Raw genomic sequence first — 25,742 nt, 5'->3', positions numbered from 1 at the left:
CGCATGTGGTCTAGGTCTAGCCGGTATGTCTTCTCGACTAACTCTAGAGCAGCTCCTTCCCAAACTTCACCAATTAGTATCAGAGCAGCTTTAAAACATTCTACAGACCTCTGGTCCTCAAATGCGACTAGCTTAAATCGTCCTTGATACCAACCCGCCTCTTGGTGTCGAGGATATGGGACGGGAAACTTTTCCAGCACCTGTGAGTAGACGACAGACAGAGCATTCTCAATTTCCCCCCATTTTTGCTTTGGAACCATACCGTCCAATGCTCCTTTATTAATGATAGCCATCACAAGGCTGTCTTTAGCAACTGAGGCAAACGATCTTTGATCCCTTTTGGAGAACGACAGCTCATCTGGTGATCGTTCCCTTTTTCCAGTCTCAAGAATTCCTTGAGCCCATTTTAAGGAATCGCTTTGTTTAGCTGACAGCGTGCTTGGGTCGACTGATCCAAACTTCTTTAGGATAAACAAAGCATTTCTGCGGTCCTTGAATCTCTTTCGTGAGGTATTACCTCCTTTTGATGTCGTTACCTTAGAAAAAGTTCGACTTCTCAGAGTGTCGCCACCTGTCGACCCGTCTACATGTCGACTAATTGGGCCTAACTCTTGGTCATTGCCCAAATTTATAACTCCAGTCCATACCCGTCCACTGGGCCCTGAAGTTAGCAACCCAGTGGATGACTTTGAATTTCGCTGCATGGTGGCTTAATATCTCACCACACTTGAAATTCTTAGTAGGTACCTATTACGATGAGTTTATCCGCTATTAAAAAAAACGTTCGTTCCGTTCGACGGGTGAATTCGGTTTTCTGATACAACATACAGTTTCATAGAAATTGCTCTCTTTTGATTCTCTCGCTGTATTGTGTTGACATCTTTCGTCAACCCTCCCGGTTTCCATCTCTATTTCTTTCTCTGTACCATCTCTCTCTGAATAAAATATCATTGCATATATATGTTTACTTGAAATTTGTAAATTTATATATGTTTACATTCACACATATTATTTTTCCACATACTTCTAGATTTTGTACATAATTTCCAGGTTAGGTGCAAAGATGATGTTAATAATAAAAATAGGGGAATAATGCATACGAGGGCGGTTCGGAAACTTCTTAGCCTATTAATGAAAGACAATAGTTAGTTTTTCAAAAATATTTTTATTTTTCAATATAAGCTCCTGAAACTTCAATACACTTAGTCTAACGCTTTTCTAGCAATTCTATCCCTTGATTAAAATAGTTTTCCTCAAGGTCTTCAAAATAGTGGTTTACAACTCTAATTGCATCTTCATTTGATGTAAAACGCTTGCCAGCAAGGAATTTTTTTTTAGATTTGGGAACAAGTAAAAGTCACTGGGGGCTAAATCATGAGAATAAGGTGACCACCCACCTTATTCTCAACTCGTACTTTAATTCGTTGATTTTAGCGATTGTTAAAACACTCTTGTGCGCTGGTGCGTTGTCTTGATGAAAAATAATTTTTTTGTGTTGTAAGCAAGGACGTTTTCTCGAATTTATACATTTAATTGATCCAAAAGGTTGCAATAGTACTCTGAATTTATTGTTTTACCCTGCAGATAGTCAATCAATAAAATACCTTTGAAGTCCCAAAAAACCGTTGCCATAACCTTACCAGCCGACTGCATTGTTTTTGCCTTCTTTGGGGCACTTCCTCCAGCTTCAGTCCATTGTTTGGATTGTTCTTTTGTCTCTGGAGTATAGTAGTGGATCCATGTTTCATCAAAAGTTATGAAGCGACGCTTAAAATCCCTTTTATTTCTCTTAAAACGATCCAAACAAGCTTGAGAAATGTTCATTCTTATGCGTTTTTGATCGACTGTTACCAAATGCGGCACCCATCTTGCACAAAGCTTTTTCATCTGTAGTTCTTCATGCAAAATTAAATGGACTCGATCATTTGAGATGACCATGATATGCAATTTCACGCACTTTTATTCGTCGATCATTTAATACCATATCGTGTACTTTGGCTAGAATTTCTGTTGTTGTTGCTGCTTTTGGACGTCCAATACGTGGTTCATTTTCAATGCTTGTACGACCACGTTTAAATTCAGCAACCCAATTTTTTACTGTTTCATATGAAGGAGCACTTTCACCTAACACATTCACCATACCATTATGAATTTATTGTCACGATAAACATTTTTTATGTAAATATTTAATGACAGCACGCATTTCTAATTTTTCCATTATACAAAAATTGCGGATGCGTCTTTTTTGAACACCAGTTTCTATATGAAGGAGTTGCCAGATCGAAACAAAATTTACCAACCATTGAAATCGGAACGTACGACGAACAAGTCAAAATATTCAGACAAAGGAAATTGAAAAAAAAAAACATTGCAAAATATATAAAAATTATAAAAGGCATCTTCATAAAAATAACGAATGGGCACTATACTAGTTTTAGAGTTAAGACAGAAAAATGAAAAAAGGGGGAAGCAGTGAAAAATTAAACAGTAAAATTTTTATAAACAAAGTTTAGTTCCTCTTTATTATTAAGTAGTCCAAGAGGAGTTTACGGACACTTTCACAAATAATAGTGGCCATTAAGTTCGAGTATTGCCGCTAAAATTATTTTTAATTTTAGCGGCAAAACTCGAATCTCTAAAAGCAGAATAACACAACTTTTTTTGGCCAATTGTATTATAACTAACTTGGTGTGGAATGATCCAAAGAAACAATTGAAAAAGTTTATTTTCTTTAAAATGAATTATTAAAGAAATGTACACGTGAAAACATGGCCATTTTAGAGCGATAATGCCAACTTAATACCGGCCTTAAAGGTAAAACTGAAATTAAGTACAAAATTATTCGTTAATAAAAATTCATATTTATAATACGATAAATTTTAAATGCATTTAAAATGGTGTTAAAAATTGGTAAACAAATAGTTCATGCCTAAATAAATTTATGTATATATTGTAAAATTATTTATGTTTATACTCGACTTCACGTTCTTCTTTTGTTAGAGTTTTTGAATTTCTTCGAAAATCTCAAACTTTTATACAAACATTCTAAACTGTTATTTTTGCAATAAAAAAATAATAACTTATCCAAAAGCTCAGCCCATTTCGTTCATATTTTTGGAATATATGTAAAAATAAATGTAAAAAAATTTGCAGTTCGGCCGGAGCAGAGATTGAACCCACGACCCTTTTGCATGTAAGTCAGACATGCTTCACGTGGCCAACAAATGTACGTTTCTGGTAAATAATGTTATGTTTGCATGGGCACTCGTGGGCGCTGCAAACTATGCTATATAAATGTTACGTATAACGATAATTGTCTACTGGTGACTATAACAGATACGTGGATTGTGTGTTGGCTTACAAACTGTACGGTTCGATTCTGCGTCCAGACGAAAGGTAAAATTTAACAAATTTATAAAATTGAATAATTTCTTCAACATTGTTTGTATTACAGAAAAAAGTGCTAAGAATAAAGAAATCTCGTGGGAATGAGAAAGATGTGAGGGGATATGCAATTAGGCAGAAATAAATTTTTTTAAGCACAATCTTCCTTTGGGAGAAAATTCTTCCAAGCATATAGTATTTTTGGGCTCAAAATGCTACCAAACACATAATATGTTCACATAAAACAAACATAATAATGTTTCGGCAATATCCAATAATATATGTGCTTCCTGCAAAATATGTTTGGAACATATGTTAGAGAAGCGATTTTTTTGAGGGTGCAACCAGCAAAGTGAACGTATGTTTACCAAATTTTGACAAACATACTTTGTCATTTTCATCGGAAGAATTTTTTAGACCATCTTATGCCAACGAAATTTGCTATATATTTTGTCTCGGAGAGGACCCCATTGTCCGATTCCATAACAGTGAAAAATGTTTGATATTTCTGTAGGAGAGTATTTTGTATGTTCCCAGTATAATTCTAGAAACTTACTTGTTTAGCCATTCATACCGAAACCTTAACCTTAACGGTCGCTTATTAATAGCATACAAGATTTTCAAAACTGGGATGTTTTTTAAACTTACGACAAAATTTTAGTTTTTGGTTTCTCCATATAGTAAGGTTAGGTAAGGTATAGTGGCAGTCCGATATTTCAGGCTCATTAGTGCACTTCTCTCTTATCACTGAGTGTTGCCCGATTTTATGTTTTATGACCTATTTTTTATAGCCTAGTCCGAACACGTTCCACATTGCGGTAAAACCACTTAGAGAAGCTTTGAAATGTCAACAGCATTACTGAGTGGGGATAATCAACCGCTGAAAAACTTTTTGGTGTTCAGTCTGAACTGGGGTTGAACTTACAACCCAATGTATTCAAGGCGGGCTTACCATTGCACCACCATTGCACCACGGCTCCTTATAAAGTTAGCTCCCGATTCTACCAAAGAACATATCTTATTTTTGTTTGACCCATTCGGGCGATATTCCCGAATACACCAAAATAAGTTTTTAGCTTGTCGTACGATCTAACTTCTTTGTTCTTTTATTCCAGGTGCATGGTGTCTAATTTTACGAATTCATTTCCAGTTTCTATTTCAAAGTTGGGCGAAGTACCGAATTATCTTTTCGCCAATATGGCGGTGTCTATATTTATTTTATTTATTTACACGATCTTTCTGATTTTATCCCCCCCTTTTTAAGTAGTTCTGCAGCGTCTTTCTTGTTTTGGACATCCCAGTATTGCCGTCGCCCTTCCAACTATTGCACTGTTTGTGTCTCCCGTGCCCATTCATCAGTCTCGCGTAGCCTATGTTAAATGCACAAAATGGAAACTTGCTGTTTAACTTTTAACATTGCGCCCAGAGAAAGAATGTTAATAAAATAAAATATTATTTTTGGATGAGGTACATATAACATTCTTATCGCAACCATTCTATTTTCTCGGACATTATGCAACCATTTATTGTTTAACGAGGAAATAACTTTTTTTTCGGAAATAATGTTCCATGTTCCCCATTCAAAAATGACATTTTGCTCTTGAAACATGTTTGATGTTATCATATTCCTTCTCCGTGTATTATATATAGAGATAACATCGGGACTCGTCATTCAACCGTCGAACTGAACGGATGTGTTTTTAATAGCGGATTATCCCTTTCCGACCTATAGCCGATCCACGTGATGGATTTTCCTAAATTTTTGAATTCTGTTATTTATGTGTACATAGAGCATATTAAATTATTAAGTTTGTTCAGTTTGATCCTGTATCCTGTTTTTCAGGATACGCACAATTGTTGCAGTACGGTAAATTCCGGTAAAAGTCCGGACGTAAAAATATCAAAAACCACAAAATAATCACGAAGTTACTGTTTGCATACAATACTTAATATGTTCTCTTATTGAAAACACTTGTTTGATGAAATATTCCACAATTTAAATAATTTTAATTTATTTGCAAACATACCTCTTCCATTAATTTTTACAAATACGCAAAGTACACTGCTGAAACTACAAAATTAATATGAAAAACAAATATTTATAACGGTTCTTCACATTCTTAGACAAAGAGAGAACATACACAATTATTTTTTTGCCGCTCTTATCGCAGTACGTCATATATTAAAGAAATTATAGAGACTTAAACTTACCCGCACAATTGTGCGTATACGGTCGGAAAGGGTTATTTCATCGTAATAAGTACCTATTACGGATTTCAAGCGTGGTGGTAAATTAAGCCATCCTGCAGCGAAATTAAAATTCATCCACTGGGTTGCTAACTTCAGGGCCCAGTGGACGGGTATCGACTGGAGTTATAAATTTGGGCAATGACCAAGAGTTAGGCCCAATTAGTCGATCTGCAGACGGGTCGACAGGTGGCGACACTCTGACAAGTCGAACTTTTTCTAAGGTAACGACATCAAAAGGATAGGATCAGTCGACCAAAGCACGTTGTTGGCTAAACAAAGCGATTCCTTATAAAGGGTTCAAGGAATTCAAGGGAACGATCGCCGGATGAGCTGCCATTCTCCAAAAGGGATCAAAGATCGTTTGCCTCAGTTGCTAAAGACAGCCTTGTGATGGCTATCATTAATTAAGGAGCATTGGACGGTGTTGTTCCAAAGCAAAAATGGGGGCAAAATTGAGAACGGAATGTCTGGTGTCTACTCAGGGGTGTGAAGAAAGTTTCCCGGACCAAGTCCTTGATCGATGATCGATCAAAATGCGTTGTTGTCCCGATGTGAACTCTATGGTATATGTCGGTGATATATTTTCCAAATAAGGAAAATTCCCCACCAAATCCCCAAGTCCCCAACTCAAAAATTTCGTCCCCATCCACGAAAAAATATCCCCGATTTGGGGGAAACTCCCCAATATTGGCAACCGGGTAAACCTAGAGCACATGCATGGATACTTGCAAATCCTCCTGATCCTGAGTCAATATAAAACAGACTAAAGGAATGTAACCGTGATTTCCAACCGCCGATTGGAAGGTTGGTCGTTTGGATGAGGTGGATGGACCAAGACGACATGCGGTGTTTATATTGAACAGAGAGTCTCTGCCACATCTAGACCGAAGGACGTGTAAGTTATGGCTTGCATGATATCCATATGAAGGTATATAAAAGCGATCAGCTTCATACAAAAAAAATTATTTCTGATCCAATCACGAAATTAATTGATCTAATTTTTTTATTGAAACGTCTTCAATCACAGAAATGATAGTATCAATTAAAAAATTAATTGACAGCCAATTAAAAAATTAATTGATACTATTAATTTTAGAGATTGATTTTTGTTTCAATTAAAAAATTTGTTAAATGAATTTCATTTTTAATTGAATATTTTATAAAACTCAATTAAAAATTAATTTGGAAAATTTTTCTTAACATTTTTTTTTCTGTGTTTCGAAACGGACAAGCCTCCGTTAGAGTCAAAAGTGAACAAAATCTCCTTGCGAAGCCGAAAGTGACACAAAAAGTGCAAACATTGACAAAATTACTGAATCTAAATGAACTATTAAGTAGCAACGACAATAGACAATAAATTTCCAACAAAAATTCAAGTCACCCCTGTAAATCCAATATAGGTAGAGGCTTAAACTCCATGCAAGTACGTGGATACAGACCATCTGAACAAGCGACGGAATGATATAGTGGTAGGATTTGTTATTGTCATAAGTACTATACACCCTCAAAAAAATCGCTTCTGTAACATATACTCCCAAACACATTTTGCTTCAAGCATATGAATTTTTGGGTATTGCCCAAACATTTATATATTTGATTTCTTCCAATATATACTATGTTTGAAAGCATATTGGTCTAAACAATATAATATGTTTGGGTAGTCTAAGTTCCAAACATTATGTATTTTTCCATCCAAATTCAATAATGTTGTCTTCCAAAAAACTATATGTTATTATGTGAACATATAATATGTTTGGAAACATTTTGAACCCAAAAATATTATATGCTTAGAAGAATTTTTTTCCAAAGAAGATTGTGCTCAAATTTTTTTTCTGCCTAACTGTATATTCCCTCACATTTTTCTCACTTCCATGAGTTTTTTAGTTCTTAGCACCTTTTGCTGTAATACAAACATTGTAGAAGAAATTATTAAATTTTATAATTTTTTTAAATTTTACCTTTGCCGGACGGGGATTCGAACAGCGGACCACACAGTTTGTAAGCCAGCACACTAACCACTGGGCTACGTAGCTGTTATGGTCATCAAGAGATAATTATCGTTATAAGTCATATTTATATAGCATAGCTTGCGGCGCCCACGAGCCGATGCAAACATAACATTGTTAAACATACATTTGTTGGCGACGTGGAGCAGTGGTTGGTACGTCCGCCTTGCATGCCAAGGGTCCTGGGTTCGATCCCTGCTTCGACCGACACCATTTTTTTATTTTTTTTTTTACATATATTTTTTTTACGTATATTCCAAATACGTTCGGAATATCCCGAAAAGGTGTTCAACATTACATACTACTATATTAACTTTTTACTACGAAACTGTAAAGTGTGTCTTATAAAAGACTTAAATTCAGAAAAGAACAGTGCTTGATATAAACGAAATGGACTGATTTCAAATCATATATTATTTTTTATTGGAAAAATAAAAAATTTGTAACAAAAAAGGGTGTTGTACACAAGTTTGAAATTTTCGAAGAAATTCAAAAAACTTACAAAGGAAGAATGTGAAGTCGAGTAATATATAAATATTTTTCCATCGAATCCTAAAGTAAACGATAACCATTCAAAAGAACATTATATTTAAATTCGAAACAATAATTTTACAACCAACACATAAATTTATTTAGGTGTGAACAATTGTTTGCTTTCTTTAATAATTTATTCTAAAGAAAATAAACTTATTGAATTGTTGCTTTGGATCATTCCCCACCAAGTTATAATACAATTTGCCCAAAAAAGTTATAATGTTATTCTGGTTTTACCGATGCCAATTTTGCCGTTAAAATGAGAAATAATTTTAGTGACAAAACTCAAACTCAATGTCCGCTTTTATTTTCGAAAGTATCCGTCAACTCCTCTTGGACTACTTATTAATAAAGAGGAACTAAACTTTGTTTTTATAGATCTTACTGTTTAATTTTTCACTGTTTCCCAATTTTACTGTAACAATTCTAAAAAGAGTACACTGAAAAAAATATTGTCGTGTGGCCAAAGATTTCATGTCCTTAAAATAAGAATACAAATTTTGCTCAGCTTAGACGACGCATTTTTCTAATATAAAGTTTTTTCCATGTTCAAAAGTCGATAAACTTTTCAATGAAGTCGTGTTGTCCTTATAATTAAGTGATTTGCCTTAAAAATGGGTATCATAAACATGAAAGAAATATTTTTTGGCTAAGGTCAACTTGACTTTAATAATTCAGAAAAATTCTTTAAAATTAATGAAATTGTCTTTAAATTTGTTGCATTTTTGCATCTTGACTACAAAGCAAAAATCGTTAAAAATAGGACATGTTTTTCAACACTTTATTTTAAAGACGTTTTTACTTGAAACATAGCACAATTTCTACTGTCTTGTTAACGGGGTTTTTATAGCATATGAAAAAAGCGAAAAATAAAATTTCATAGAGTCAAATACACAAAACCCACATTTAAAAGAGAATTGTGTCTTAAAAGTATCCTTACTTGAATTCTCGGCTTCATTGGCTCGGAATCAATACCAAAATTTTTAAAATAGGGACACAATCTTTGGAACCGGGCATGCTATTTTTCAGTGTATTGTGCCCTTTCGTTAGTTTTTATGAAGATCCCTTTAATTACCTTTGTTTGAATATTTTGACTTACTCGTCCTACACTCAAAAAAAGTGAACTCTCTATTTCACTAAAGCCAATTTAACTTTATTTTAGTTCATAGAAATATTATGTTTGGAGAAAGTTTTCTTTACTCTAATACTTTTCTGTGTACGTTAGTTAAATTAACTAAACCCGAGAAAAAAAATATACTCAAATGAAGCATAAAGATTAACTAAATTCGTGTCTTCCACAAAATAGTTCAGAATTTCTTTAAATTTGTAAATTTTACCATAAATGCGTCCATCGTGAACTTCGTATGTCACTAAAGACATTCTTGCAATTTTGAACTCCAAGTTTTTTCTTCGAACTACAAAATTTTCTTTAACAAGTGAAAAAACTTAGTTATGTCTAATAAATTTTCTTGTATTTGTCGAAAAATATTTACTTATTTTTATGACATCGGCGTGATGCCAACGTTTGTAATACTGTTTAGTTAAAATTTTCTACAAATATTCAAAATTTTCTAAAATTAACCGAAAGTTTTCTTCCTGTTTTTTCTGTGTACGTTCCGATTAGTTTTGACGAAACAAAAAAAAGTACCCGTAATGCGAAAATGATAAACAAAACTCATGCTTTTTTTAAATGTCTTTTCTCTTGGTTCCGAATGAATTTTCTCTCCGAATACTCATCTTAATCGTTTTACTTAAGCATATACAATTTTTGGCGGTCTTATATCACAACATATATATGTTTACTCCAAATTTGTAAATTTATACCTGTTTATATTATATAGTATTTTTCCAATCTTTAATGGAATTTTCTTTGTATGGATATATTTTTAAGGCGCCAATTGGTTACTTTCATTATTTTACTTCCAGCATACACTTTATGTCTCTCTTTCTAAACACATATATGTTTATAGTCTATTTCTAAATTAATATATGTTTGCATCCAAGCATATTGTATTTACAAACATTTTATGTCCCAAACATAATATGTTCTAACATATTAACATATATGTCCCAAACATATTATGCTAGTTTATGAACATTATATGCTTGTACTTAAAAATATTGTGTTTAAAAATTTGAGTTCCAAACATATAATTTTTACACCCAAACATATGAAAAACAGTCTTTTTCGTCCGTGTACCTAACAGGTTGGCCCGTTCTAAGAAAGAAAAACACATTTTTTGTCAAAATTCGTTTTTATTATTCAACATAGTTCCCTGCCAGTGCGATACAACGATTATAACGACCTTCCAATTTTTAATACCTTTTTGGTAGTACTCCTTCGGTTTTGCTTAAAATAGGCCTCAGTTTCGGCGATCACCTCTTCATTGCAGCCAATTTTTTTCCCTGCGAGCACCCTTTTGAGGTCTGAGAACAAGAAAAAGTCGCTGCGTGCCAGATCTGGAGAATACGGTGAGTGGGAAAGCAATTCGAAGCCCAATTCATGAGTTTTTGCCATCGTTCTCAATGACTTGTGGCACGGTGCGTTGTCTTGGTGGAACAACACTTTTTTCTTCTTCATATGGGGCCGTTTTGCCGCGATTTCGACCTTCAAACGCTCCAATAACGCCATATAATAGTCACTGTTGATGGTTTTTCCCTTCTCAAGATAATCGATAAAAAATATTCCATGCCCATCCCAAAAAACAGAGGTCATTACTTTGCCAGCGGACTTTTGAGTCTTTCCACGCTTCGGAGACGGTTCACCGGTCGCTGTCCACTCAGCCGACTGTTGATTGGCCTCAGGAGTGTAGTGATGGAGCCATGTTTCATCCATTGTCACATATCGACGGAAAAACTCGGGTGTATTACGAGTTAACAGCTGCAAACACCGCTCAGAATCATCAACACGTTGTTGTTTTTGGTCAAATGTGAGCTCGCGCGGCACCCATTTTACACAGAGCTTCAGCATACCCAAATATTCATGAATGATATGACCAACACGTTCCTTTGATATCTTTAAGGCCTCTGCTATCTCGATCAACCTCATTTTACGGTCATTCAAAATCATTTTGTGGATTTTTTTTGATGTTTTCTCGGTAACCAGCTCTTTCGGACGTCCACTGCGTTCACCGTCCTCCGTGCTCATTTCACCACGCTTGAATTTTGCATACCAATCAATTATTGTTGATTTCCCTGGGGCAGAGTCCGGAAACTAATTATCAAGCCAAGTTTTTGCTTCCACCGTATTTTTTCCCTTCAGCACACAAAATTTTTTTTTGATTTCAATCACGAAAACCGCGGATTCAATTATTTTTTTAATTGAAATGTCTTCAATCACGAAAATGATAGTATCAATGACCCATTTTGATTGAAAACCAACACGATTTTCAATTAAAAATTTAATTGACTTTTGTCACGGAATCAATTAATTGTGTGATTGAATCAATTAAAAACGTGATTGATTTTTAACATAAAATTCAATCACAGTTTTAATTGAATCAATTAAAATTTTAATTAATATCACCATAAAAATCAATCAACTATTTAATTCATTCAATTAAATAATTAATTGAAATTGGCTATAAATTTCAATCAAATAATTTATATATTGCGCCCCCAAATAGAAAACATGTGTTTCATATAAAACATATTCAATACTTTATTTTTTTAATTATGCAATAGACAAATAAATTTGGTTCTTGTATGTTTTGTTCTAACATAACGTACACATAAAATTACTATCAATAACAACCATAGGGTGAAAAAAACTATATCCCTTATAAACTATCTTCCTTATCATAATAACCATGTCGGCATGTTCCTTCTAATTGTAGATGCGCCTAGATTTCCAATAAATCAGCAGCCTGTAAGCTAAGTTAGTTTTTCTGAAAGTAAACAGAATAATTATAAATTAATTTTGTTCAATTAAAAGTTAATTTTGGTAAACATTACCTGCATAGAATATCAAGTTCAGTTCTTAGTTCCAGGTTGCAGATTTATAATCTTCTTTTGCAGCTGTAGTCCTTTAGCATAAAAAGGTGTATTAAGGAGCTCGGTAATTTAATTTTAGTAACAATTGCTTTCCAAAATTTCCACACATTGAAATCGTCTATTAAAATTTGAACCAATCAAAGACAAAAATAATGGGAAGGGAATGTAATATTTGATATTATATTGATGATGCTTTGCAAGTTCTGGAAATAGAAAAAAATATAAATAGAAAGAAAGAACTTTTTACCATTACATAATTCAGCTCATTAGTTTATATGTCAGATATACTGCTCTCTACTTGGGTTCAAACTGAAAAAGGCAGGTAAAACAAAAATGCAATTTAATGCCAACGCTACTTCGCAACTTCAAGGTGAATCTTCCAAAAAACTCATACCGCTCTTGTTTTTAAGGAAGAAATTTATAATTTTAAAAGATCAATACGGTACCCACCTTTTGATTACAAACATATTCTTATATATTTGATAAAATGATGGAGTTGACGGGATTGATTGGTCATTTTTACGAAATAAAATTGGTCACTAAAAGAAATGAATATATATTATTTTAGTCCGGTTAATGTAAACAGACTTCAATGGAAAACGGTATTCACATTTCACAATTTCTTACCTTCAATAAAAGTAGATTGTTTTCCATTTTTACAATACCACAATACACAAACACAGCTAATTTCAAATGCGTTCTTTCATATATTTTTTCAAACCTTTATCACATGGACATTTGTTGTTGCACACTTTATTTATTTCAACCCTTTGCTATAATTTGTTGTTGCGTTCAAAATATTTAATGCACACATTTTGAATGCAGCAGACAGAATGTCGCCAATCATGTTTTTCAATTTACGAAAAACAAAAACCCGACCGTTCGTTACGAGTTACTTCCACAGACTGATCTCTCCATTATACATTGTTGAATAAATACCCGTTCTCTTGTTCTCTTTTCGTTCTTTCCATCGTTCAAAATTATTCAATTTCAATCACAAAGGTGATTGGATCAATCGCATGTGTAATTGGAAACGGAAAATTTTTCAATCACGTTTGTAATTGAAAATTATTTCCGAATTGATTAACAAATTGATAGAATCAATTAATATTTTAATTGGAAACGTAACAAATATCAATCATTTTTTGATTTGATTAAATAATTAATTGAATCAATTAACATATTAATTGAATCCGATTCCAAATTCAATTAAGTGTTTAATTGAAAAAATTTTGGTAATAATTTTTTGTGTGAGGAAACAGTATTTTATCAAAACACAAAATTCCTTTTTTCCATTTTTTCACAATAACAAAAGTTGCTTCACAAAAGACGCCCTATCTCACAAACTAATTGACTTACAGACGTCAAATTTTGACACGAATCATTTGAAGGTTGGTATTATATAAAAATAATATGCCTTTAATACTAGCGACACCATCTAAATCATTCAAAATACCCCTGAAGCAGTGCACAATGAACTGCTGCCAATGAAAGCCAACATTCCGTATTTTCGTATCTAGTTAACTACATGTCATCCTAACAAACTCGTTAAATGATACAAGTTTATTCTTAACCATGTCGATGCATCGGGAAAGTAATTAAGCATTTCTTCTATTTAAACCAGTCATAATGCTGCGTATAAAACATAAATATTATAGATGTTTCCAAATGTTTACATATGTTGATTCGATCACATGCATTTATATTTATAACATAAGCTACATACGTTCAATTTTCCGTTCCGCTAGATTTTGCGACTCTCCGTCTGATGAATTGGACTCCAGAACACACAAGGGTAGAGGAAAACGAGGACGTGGGGTACCTACGCCCGATTTAAGCAACTTCACTGAAACCAGGAGTTCGGTAAGTTTTATTATTTCTTATTATTTAATTCTCTAAGGTTTTATGACTATCAAAACGTTTATAGTAAATGAAATGAAATCTATTCTGAACGAGGTCACCTTCCGTGCCCCATTATGAGGCACTTCTTGTTCATAAGAGAAATGCTTCGATAAGTCTACAAAAAGAAAACAATTATAATACCTCTTCAAATGATGAAAGAGTAGAACCGAAGAGAATAGAGAGAGGTAATGGAACGATGTAGCATTAGATGGAAATTAAAGGTATATCGTAGAGCTGCAAAACTATCGATAGCCGCACCATTCGATAGTTTCAATAAAAACATTCGATAGTATCGGATTTTGTGCAATAACTAATTATTTCCGATTTCAAATCTTTTTCATTAAACAAAAGTATGATAATTTTTATTGTGCGATTGAAACTCACATTTTATTGAGTTTAGGTTATTTAAAACGAATAATGGTAATTAATAAGGTCCATTGGGAACATGTTGACATTGTTTGATTTCAAACAAGTCCTTCTTTTTGAAATGATGGATCCATGGAGGCCCAAGATTTTTCACCGACATCCCGATGAAAATCATTGCAAAATTTATCACAATGCACTGAATACTATATGTGAGACGGAAATAAATCGGGCTGCCACTTTAACCTAACGTTCTAAATTTGAGTTTTTTAATTGATATTAGTTTAGGTTAGATATAGTGGCAGCCCGATATTTCAGGATCACTTAGACTATTCAGTCTATTGTGATACCACAGTGGTGAACTTCTCTCTTATCATTGGGTGCTGCCCGATTCACGCTCAATACGATGTTACGCTCAATAACGAAAGTCCACCAGAGCTCCAGAGGATTGGGACGCTTACAATAAGAATCTGAGGGGATACAAGCGAGAACTGAGAAAGGCTAAGCATAAATCTTGGAATGATTACTGCAGCAGTATTGAGAATACATCCTAAGCTACGGAACTACGGAAGGTGCTAGCATCCACTAACTCCGCTCCAGGTTTGGATTACACACTGGCGAAACCACATTTCGACAAAAAATTTGAAACTCGAATTCCCAACAGTGAGGCGTGGTGCACACAGACCCCGGGGAATAAAGGTCATAAACAAATTTTTTGGGCATATATCTTTAGATTACTGGCGGATCTGGCAAATGTTAATTTAAGCAGTCTGCTAATGTTTTTGGAACAATCTGGTTGGTTCAACAGAGAAAATAATCGAGAGGTTCAGCGGTAAAAATAGAAGTGCCCATATGTAATATGTACTTTTAGTTAATGTGGTATCACAATGGACTGAATAGTCTAAGTGAGCCTGAAACTTAATCGGGCTTCCACTTTGACCTATCCTAAGCTCGGGGTATGAGATTTTGTTTTATCTGTCAAATCAATTATGAACCGATTTCGATGATGTTTTCTTTGCTGGATAGAACTTGTAAAGTTCTACAAAAAAGTTTGCGTGCGTGTGCGCTTACACTAGTTTACACTGAAAATGTACACTTGATGAGAGTTTCTTAAGTATTTTTATCTGCTGAATTCGAAAAAAATGTTTAAAAATTTTTTATGGAACAGTTTTTGAGATATCCCGTTATTTTTTTGGTTTTTCGATCTTTTTTCACTAAACAAATTATATCTCGAGTTAGAAATGTCCGATTATATATTGTTGGTACTTAAATGAAAGGTATTAAGATGACGAATAATCGTGTATAATTGGATTGGTTCAAAAAATATTGATGCGAAAAAGCCAAATGTAAAAAACAATCGTATTTTACAATGGATCTTTCCGCCAGAAATGTATAAAACATTGAAAAAACGTCGGGTTTCTCTTCACGGTCGTATAGATGATACTCTAACGTAAGTAATAACACCAACTAGAAGCAAAGCGACCGAAAAATGAGAAAGTTATAAGTAATTGAAAAAATTATTTATTTATGGTATATTTTTATAATCATAAAAAATTATGAAAATAAACAGAAAATATAAGTGCTACCAACATGACCTGAGAGAAAATTATAGTACTCATTGAAAAAAATATTGTCAAAGATTTCATGTCCTTAAAATGCAAATGCGAATTTTGCTTAGCACAGAAGACGCATTTTTCTGATCTAAAGTTTTTTTTTTCCTTGTTCAAAAGACAAGTAAATTTTGCAATGAATTCGTTTTGTCCTTATAGTTAAGTGTTTCGACTTAAAATTGGGTATCCTAACACGAAAGAAATTTTGTTTTTACGAAGGCCAACTTGTCTTTAGTACTTCGTAAAAAATCTTCAAAATTAGTCTTTTAAATTTGCTTACTTTTTGTTTTTTTAAAAACAAGATTTCGAACCACAACAACAAGAGACCGGTGATCGTCTTCCAAATGCTGGAGATATGGAGTTCGGTAACATTTATGAACGAAAATTTACTTACAAATAATCAAGAAGTAAACTTGGGTGGTAGATACGGTTGTCAAAGTTGGTAGAATATTTGATGTTGTGGTAGATTTATTTCTATATAGAAATGCAATTTTGACAACATTTCTATATAGAAATATATTTTGACAAAATTTTATATATAGAAAAAAAATTTTGACAAAATTTAGTATAGAAATAAAATTTTGTAAAATTTTCTATAGAAATATTATGTTGGAAAATCATTTCGAAAAATCCCCATAAAATCTCCAACAAATCCCCGAGTCCCCAACTCAGAAATTTCGTCCCCATTCACGAAAAAATATCCCCAATACTGACAACACTGCTTGGTACAAGTAGTTATTATATCAAATGTACAAGTAGTTATTATATCATATCGGACCACTTGTACGTATAGCCCCCATATAAACCGACCCGTAGATTTGGCTTGCGAAGAATCTTGGAATGAAATGATCCGAATAAAATTTAATATGTAGTGTAACTATGTGGCATCTAATAACCATGCAAAACCTAGTCCATATCGGTTTATAATTACATATAGCCCCCATATAACCTATTTCGGCCAGGCTGGACTTACGATGTGATGAGTACTAGCCTATTTTTCAAGCTTTTTTGACCTCACCATCAAGGGGGGTTATGGGGTCAAGTTCGAAGACGGGTTATATCGGTCCAGGTTTTGATATAGTCCCAATATAAACTGACGTCCCGATTTGGAACCTTAGGCTTACAGAAATATAAGTTTTTATCCAATTCGCCTGGAATTGGAAATCTAGAGGTATTTTAAGACCATAAAGAGGTGTGCTGAAAATGGTGAGTATCCATGTTTTGGTATAGCCCCCACATAGACCGACCTCCCAATTTTACTTCTTTGGTTTATAGAAACCGGAGTTTTTACGATTTGCCTGAAATTGGAAATCTGGAGGTTTTTAGGACCATAGATAGGTTTGCCGAATATATTGTGTACCGGTACAGTTTTTGATATAGTCCCTTATAAACCGGCCCTCCGATTTGGGGTCTAGATTATGTAGGTTTTTCAGAACAATTTGCAATTATTTATCGGTCGATAGATATGTATTGGAAGTATGGAAAAATTTGAGTAATATTTGCACTTAGCATTAATTGTACTCTCTGTGTACAATTTTAAAATATTCGGAGTGAATCTTTGGTCTCCGTGAAAGATATATGTATATGGGAGCTACATATAAATCTGAACCGATGACAACAAAATGCAGCATGCATAATAGGAATATTAGTTTTTCTACCTGTACTAAACTTTATGTAAATCGGAGTACAACTTTGGCCTCTGTGGTCAAATGGGTGTAAATAGGGCGAAAGATATATATGGGAGCTATATCTAAATTTTAACCGATTTCAACCAAATTTGGCCACATTCATAGGGTTTACTCCGCTACGAATCCCTGTTTTCAAGCTAGGAGTTCCGTTTTAGAGTGGATTCGTATTTCTCTTCCTAATTGCATACCCTACAAAATTCTACGAAAAGGAACATGCATTCTTTCTGTCGTAACATTTTTTATAGATTTCTCTCAATCTTTTTTCGCTTGTTGCTTATAGAAAACCAAGTAAGGATACGTTTTAAGCTTTTTTCGGCCATTTTGTTCAAGTAGTATACGAGTTTTTCTCCTCAGCAAATTTTCAAAAAGAAAAAAATTTGTTTTCAAAAAATCTCATTTGGTAAAGCACCCATTGCTAAGTCGATTTCTTCCAAAAAGACCAATGTGTCCACTAACTAACTGTAAGGAGCCACCGTGGTGCAATGGTTACTAACTGTAAAAGGTTTCAACATCCTACCGATAACTAGCTGAGAAATATGTAAATTACAAAAAATAACGTGTTTTTAAATTTGGGGGATTTTTGATACCAATTTTGGAAATATATATTCAGCCATATTTCTTAAAACCATGATATCATAATTAGTTCAAAAGCTATAAAGGTTTCAATTCATATTTTTAATAATACTGTTACGTTTTTTATATTGTGATATGGCACACATACTTTTAGGCTTATTCTTATCTTGGCTAGTGCATTCTGGTCATATTACCGATAAAGGTGTTACTTTTACAATGAACGATTGGAAAACTAAGAACACAAAAGATGTCTAGAAAAGTACTAGAAAAGTACTAGAAAATAAAGAAATGACTAACATGTTATGACGTAATTTTATCGTTACAATTCGAAATTTAAATTAACGGAAACTAATTTAAATAAACTTAAATCTAGAAATATCAAATTCGTAACACTGCCTCCCGCTTAAGCCTGTTCGTCCCGAATAGGCACAGAACCCATTCCGTAAGGAGCCAAACGTTCCAGGTGAACAACTTTCATCTTTGGGCTGTCGTCCTTTTGAATGCGGTATACAACATCATTGATCTTCTTGATGACTTTATATGGGCCTTCCCACTGCGTTTGTAGCTTAGGACATAATCCTTTCTTTCGTTGCGGGTTGAATAGCAGAACCAGTTGTCCTTCTTTAAAGCCCTCAGTGTTTGCTGCACGATCATATCTCGCCTTCATCCTGTTGCTGACCATTTTTATTTTGTTTCGCACTAATTCGTGAACTTTACCAAATGTGTTTGGTATGTCGTTACTGGTTTCTTCCATGGCGAGCTCATTGGGTGTAGCTCCGAATATCATATCTCCGGGCAACTTCAATTCCGTTCCGAATAGGACCCTGGTCGGTGTTCGTGACGTGGAATCATGTATGGCTGATCTATACGACAGCAAAAACTTTGGTATATGATCGTCCCAGTCTCGTTGGCCGTTATCTACCACCTTTCGAAGATGTTCTTCCAGGGTGCGATTAAACCTTTCTACCATGCCATCAGACTGTGGATGCAATGGCGTAGTCCTTGTTTTCTTGATACCAAGGGAGTCACACATCTCCTTGAATATGGCCGATTCAAAATTTCTTCCTTGGTCTGAGTGTATCTCGGTCGGCACACCGTAGCGACATATCCAGTTCTTGTCGACTACATCTACAATCGTCTTCGCCTCTTGGTTAGGAATGGCATAAACTTCTGGCCACTTGCTGAAGTAGTCCATGACCACAAGGACATATCGATTTCCAGAATCACTTACTGGGAAAGGCCCTGCAACGTCCATTGCTATTCTTTCAAAAGGAGCTCCTGGCCTATACTCTTGCATAAGATCTCTACTTTTTCGTCTTGGCCCTTTTGCCTTTATGCACTTCTCACAATTTGCCACCCATTCAGCAATTGATTTCTGGCATCCAACCCAGTAGAATCGTTGCTTCACTTTCTCGGCTGTTTTGGTTATTCCTAAGTGACCTCCACTAGGTCCATTGTGGAATTCCGTCAAAACATCCTTTACTTTGGAATCTGGCACGATTATCAAGTTGCGGCTATTCTTGCCATCTTCACTTTCCCACTTACGTTGTAGGGTTCCGTTGACCAGACATAGACTGTCCCATTGAGCCCAGTATGATTTCATAAGTGGGCTTTCGGCTGCGATGTCTTTCTTACTGGGTTTCTTATCTTCTTCCTTCGCCGAAATAATTTTGCTCAAAATGAGATCTTTACGCTGTTCTGTTGGCCAGTCCACTCCAGATTCGACGTGCAACAGCCTGATATCCACGATTTCTTCCTTATGTTCAGCTTTCGAGCAGTGTTTGCACTCGACATTACAAGGTCCACGTGACAAGGCGTCCGCGTTGCCGTGTTTGCGACCTTTTCTATGCTCGATACTGAAATCATAGCTTTGGAGTCTTTCTATCCAACGTGCCAGCTGAGCTTCCGGATTCTTGAATTGAAGCAACCATCGTAGAGCTGAATGGTCAGTTCTTAGCAAGAAATTCTGTCCATACAAGTATTTGTGGTAATGCTTTACGCTTTCTATGACAGCAAGCAGCTCTCTTCTTGTTACGCAATAGTTCTTCTCGGGCTTGGATAACGTTCGGCTAAAATATCCGATGACCTTTTCTTTACCGTCAATCTGTTGAGATAGTACACCACCAATTCCGTACGCACTAGCATCTGTATCCAAAACAAATTTTTCGCCAGGAATAGGATACGCCAGAACAGGAGTTGAACATAAAAGTTCTTTTAGATGATGGAATGACTCCTCCTGTTCCTTGTTCCACTGGAACTTCGTACCTTTTTGCGTTAATTTATGGAGGCTTGCGGCGATGCTGGCGAAGTTTGGTACGAAACGCCTATAGTATGTGCATAAACCAAGGAAGCTGCGCAACTCGTGGAGATTCCGTGGACGTGGCCAATCTTTTACTGCTTGAATTTTGTCTTCATCCGTGGATTTGCCCTCTGCTGTAACATGATGACCCAGGTACTAAACTTCTCGCTGGAAAAGCGAGCACTTCTTAGCGTTAAGTCGTAGACCAGCGGCTGACAGTTGCTGGATAACATCCTTCAAGTTCTTAAGGTGCTCGTCAAATGTCTTGCCCATAACTATGATATCGTCTAGGTATATCAAGCAGGACTTCCAATGCAACCCCTTTAGCACCCGCTCCATCAATCGCTCGAACGTAGCCGGAGCATTGCAGAGCCCGAATGGCATTACATTGAATTGCCAAAGACCGCCATTAACGCCAAAAGCTGTCTTTTCTTTGTCTTTCTCTACTTGCCAATATCCACTCTGCAAATCAAGCGTGGAAAACCATGTTGTTCCGGCTAGTGTGTCCAACGTGTCATCAATGCGTGGGAGCGGATAACTGTCCTTTTTGGTAACATCATTCAATTTTCTGTAGTCCTCGCAAAATCGGGTACTTCCATCTTTCTTTTTGACCAGCACAACAGGTGAGCACCAAGGACTTGATGATGGTTCGATCACACCACTTTCCGCCATTTCGTTAACGAGCTTTTGAACCTCGTCTCGTTTTGCTAGAGGGACACTTCGTGGTGCCTGTTTTATGGGTCTTTCTTCTGTGGTATTTATTTCATGCTTCACCACAGATGTTCTCCCTTGATTTTTCTCCTCAATGGCAAAGGCGGAGGCATTTTTCCATAACAATTTCTTGGCTTTATTTTTCTCGGACGGTGATAGATGACGTGTCCAAGTTTCGACATAGCCTTCCAGATGTTTCATCACTTCATTATGCTTCTTTGGCGATTTGCTTTCCAAGTTCACTATTGCTTCGGCAGGAGTACATTTGCCAATGTCCGAAAATTTTCCAATTTGCTCTTGATGGTCAGATAAATTCAAAACTCGAACTGGTATAAGTCCTTCTTCATTTGTTGTTACCAGGGCATTTGCTATCAAGATGTTGTTGTTTTTATTTTCTGCTGGTTCAACAACCCACAATTTGCCGACTTCACAATCTCCATTCATAGAAACCCATATAATTGTTTCGGCATTTGGTGGTATTGACTCTGGCTGGCTCATTGTCAAACATCTGACAGGTGTATTCTCACTGTAGCCCACGTTTACCGGTATTTCGATATCGCACCAGGTCATTACACGGCGCTTCATATCCAAGTTGAGACCAAAAGCAATCATAAAATCCGCTGCAATTATAACTTCGCCCACTATATCGGCCACAATGAATTCATAATTAACGGATTTGTTTGCAATGGTTAACTTTACAGGAACCTTTCCATATACAGTTGCGAGTTCACCTGTAGCCGTGCGTAGTCTGACTCCAATTAGTGGTGTAACTTTTCCTCTTACTAAATCGGATCTAATAATAGATTTCGATGCACCAGTATCCAACGTCAAAGTTCGCTTGTATCCATTAATACCACCCGCAATAGTCAAATTGTTATTTTTCTGTGGAACTATTGCTGTAGAGATTGTGGGGCCATCGCATGTGGGAGCCAGCTCTTGCCCCGCTGAACTAGCTCGATTTAGTTTAAATGTGAATCACTGGACTGTGGTTTCACCCACATATGGCTATTGTTTGGTGGTGAAGGCGATTTCGATCTTGATCGCTTACGACGTGCTTTACATTCACGAGCAACATGTCCAGGATTATCACAGTTATAGCACTTTATTCTGGAATTAGTTGTCTCCTGCTTCATTTCTTGCATTGCCTGCTTAATTGCTTCTTTCACTGAGTCAATCACGGAATTTGATTCATCTTGCTCGGTCTCCACTCTGCGTACCTTGTGAATTTGAGGTCGTGCCAACAATCTCGCAGTTTCTTGTGCAAGTGCAAATGTTACTGTTTCTGCGAATGTAGCCTTCTGTCACGCATATGTTGCGCATTTTATATCAGGGTCTCTAATTCCATTCCCAAAGGTCTCGATCTTGATGCGGTCAACAAGTGGATGACTTTCTCCTGGATATGTCAAAAGCACCAACCGCTCAACCTCTGTTGCAAAGTCTTGTAGAGTCTCATTTGACTTCTGGACTCTTCCTCTTAATTCCATTCTGAAGATGTCTTGCTTATGTTCTCCGCCGTACTTACGTTGAAGTGCCGCTATTACTTCATTATAATTATTTCTAGAGGCAACGGGAATGCTTTGTATCACATCAGCGTCATTGCCCTTTAATGCCAATAGAAGATTGCTTTGTCGTTGTCGTTCCACAAATTTCTACAAGCAACCATTTCGGATTGGAATTTGAAGACATCAAACGAAGTTGAGCCATCGAAAACAGTAGGTTTGGTTTTCGAGCCCTCGATAACGCGCACTGGTCCACCTTTAATTTCCAGCTCTGACATTTTTCTTTCAATGTGTAGAAACTTCTCATCATGAACCATAATTTTCTCATCCACAGAAATAATCTTCTTATCCAGCTCTCCAATTTGGCTTTCGATATCATCCACACGTTTTTCCATGCCTTCAGCAATTTGTTGAATATTCTCATTTAGAATTCTAGAATTTTCGTCCATCTTTTTTGAATTTTCGTCGAATTTTTCTTCCAATTTTCTAAAATTCTCTTGCATTTTTGGAGAATTTTCTTCCATCAGTTTGCTCAAAATATTGACCAATCGATGTAATCAACAACATTAGAAGCTACAGATGGAGTTTCCGAGGCGCTGGCTACTACTGATTCTTCAAGATCTTCCTTATAATCGAACTCATGTGTTTCGATATCAATACTGCGCCGCTCGAACTCTTCCAGTAGTCGCTTTTGTAATTGAGCCTTGTTTCCTGTAGTAGGCTGCTCCATTTTGCTCAATTCCTTCTTCAAGTCTTCCACTCGAAGCTGATTAAACTTCATTGTAGATTTTTTCCGTTATTTCACTTCCGACACCAATTGTTACGTTTTTTATATTGAGGCGTATTTAATTACCCGATAATTAAAACACAGTTCTTTTCAAATAACGACAATCTACAATTTATTTGTTTAACTGATTGGTTTCACTTATTTGCTCTACGATGTGTACTGTATAAACTTTAGCTTACGACTGACTTGACTGCTCTCTCCGCTAGGGGTTTATATACCGAGATATGACGATTTCGAATGTTCTCGCTAATTGGCCTATAACCTTCGAGATTAAGCTACTACCTTGTAGATATCGCACGGCGACATTGCACATATTTATCGACTTATGTTCATTGTCTCGGCTATCTAGAACTTTCGATGGGGCGTTATTTTACAGGTGATATGGCACACATACTTTTAGGCTTATTCTTATCTTGGCTAATGCATTCTGGTCATATTACCGATAATTATAACAGTAAAACAAAAGGTGTTACTTTTACAATGAACGATTGGAAAACTAAGAACACAAAAGATGTCTAGAAAAGTACTAGAAAATAAAGAAATGACTCTAACAAGTTATGACGTAATTTTATCGTTACAATTCGAAATTTAAATTAACGGAAACTAATTTAAATAAACTTAAATCTAGAAATATCAAATTCGTAACAATACATTTCTGCAAATGTACGTTTATATGCCTAAATCTGAACCGATTTCGATCACTTGATAATACTATCAAATATATTCCTTGTCCAAAATTTTAAGCAAATCAGAGTAAAATCCCGCCTTCGGGGGCCATATAAGTGCATATCGGGCGTAAGATATATATGGGAGCTACATCTAAATCTTAACCGATTTCAACTAAATTCAGTGTGTATAGTTAGAATGTTAATTCTACCATCTGTGAAATTACGATTCCACTCTAAAACGGAACTTCTGGGTTCGAACGGTAAAAGATAATCGCACACGCACGCGAACTTTTTTGTAGATCTTTACAAATTCTATCCAGCAAAGCAAAAAATCACCGAAAATTGCTGAGTTGACAGCTAAAACAAAATTCCATACCCCCGATGTGACCTATTTTCAACGCCTACAGGTTAGCCCGTGGACCCACTAGGGACCCAAAAATTTGAAAACTTAGAGGAAAACACGTCAGCTTACATACAAAGAAATGTAGATATTTTTATTCGTTCAAAAGTTTCAGAATTATTTCCGAAAAAGCGATTTGGAACCACTGTGCGATGGTTAATAGTGTAGATAGATACGAAGTGATTATATTTATAATACATTGAGGAATTTTTAAATTTATGTAATGATAAGATATCCATTTTTAAGGCAAACTCCCATAGCACAAAACAGATCCATAATTTTTTTACATCATTTTACGTAAAGTTTTATATGCTGTATTTTAGAATATGTTAATATGTACTAGAGAACATGTTTGAGGGATGTTGAATATTGGCTCCTAAAACAAATAGTTGTTGGGGTATAATAACTTTTATCTTTCAAAAATATACCTACTAATTTGTTAATCAATTCGGAAAAAATCCATTTACAACGTGATTTTCCGTACGCATTTAAACAATTAATTTACTCAACCACGTATGATGTATGTAATTCGTAACGGATTTGGTTCTTGTGTTTCGCTTAAATTGGAAAATATACCTAAAACGATTGGCCACATTCTGTCTGCTTTCAAAATGTGTCAATAAATATTTTGAAAATACTAACAAGTCGTAAAAAAGCTTTGAAATAAATAAAGTGTGTAACAACAAATGGTCATACGATAAAGGTCTGAACAAATATATAACAGAACATTTGGAATTTTACTTGTGCTTGTTTTTGTGCCGTTTTTTCTATTTTATTTTTCTATTAAAATATAAAATTCCTTTCTTTTAGTGAGCATTTTTATTTCGTCAAATTGCCGTCAAAATATCCATCAAAAATAATAAAATATTTTTGCAATCAAAAGGTGGGTATAGTACTAATATTATAGCAATGACGGAATGGATGTGTTACCTTCAAGTTGTAAAGTAGAGTTGGCAAAAGATGTTCGATTTTTGTTTTACCTGAGTTTTCAAGCTGAAAGACAAGTAGAGAGAACCATAGCTGATAAACAACATAATAAGTTGTATTATAAACTCTTTATAGTGGTAAAGCAGTC

At 35.2% G+C, this 25,742-nt stretch overlaps 1 protein-coding gene across 1 annotated transcript in view; it reads left to right on the top strand.

Moving 5' to 3' along the window:
• The window catches only part of LOC142239792 (uncharacterized), a 348,222-nt gene that overhangs the window by 147,277 nt on the left and 175,203 nt on the right, over positions 1–25,742 (top strand). The window contains exon 4 of the mRNA XM_075311557.1: positions 13,916–14,030. Coding sequence (XP_075167672.1) covers positions 13,916–14,030 — 115 coding nt within the window. The remainder of the gene's footprint in view (positions 1–13,915; positions 14,031–25,742) is intronic.

The sequence above is a fragment of the Haematobia irritans genome, chromosome 5 (genome assembly GCF_050003625.1).
Source record: "Haematobia irritans isolate KBUSLIRL chromosome 5, ASM5000362v1, whole genome shotgun sequence".
NCBI lineage: Eukaryota > Metazoa > Arthropoda > Insecta > Diptera > Muscidae > Haematobia > Haematobia irritans.
The sequence above is the reverse complement of the archived record's forward strand: the minus strand, read 5'-3'. Positions and strand labels throughout refer to the sequence as shown.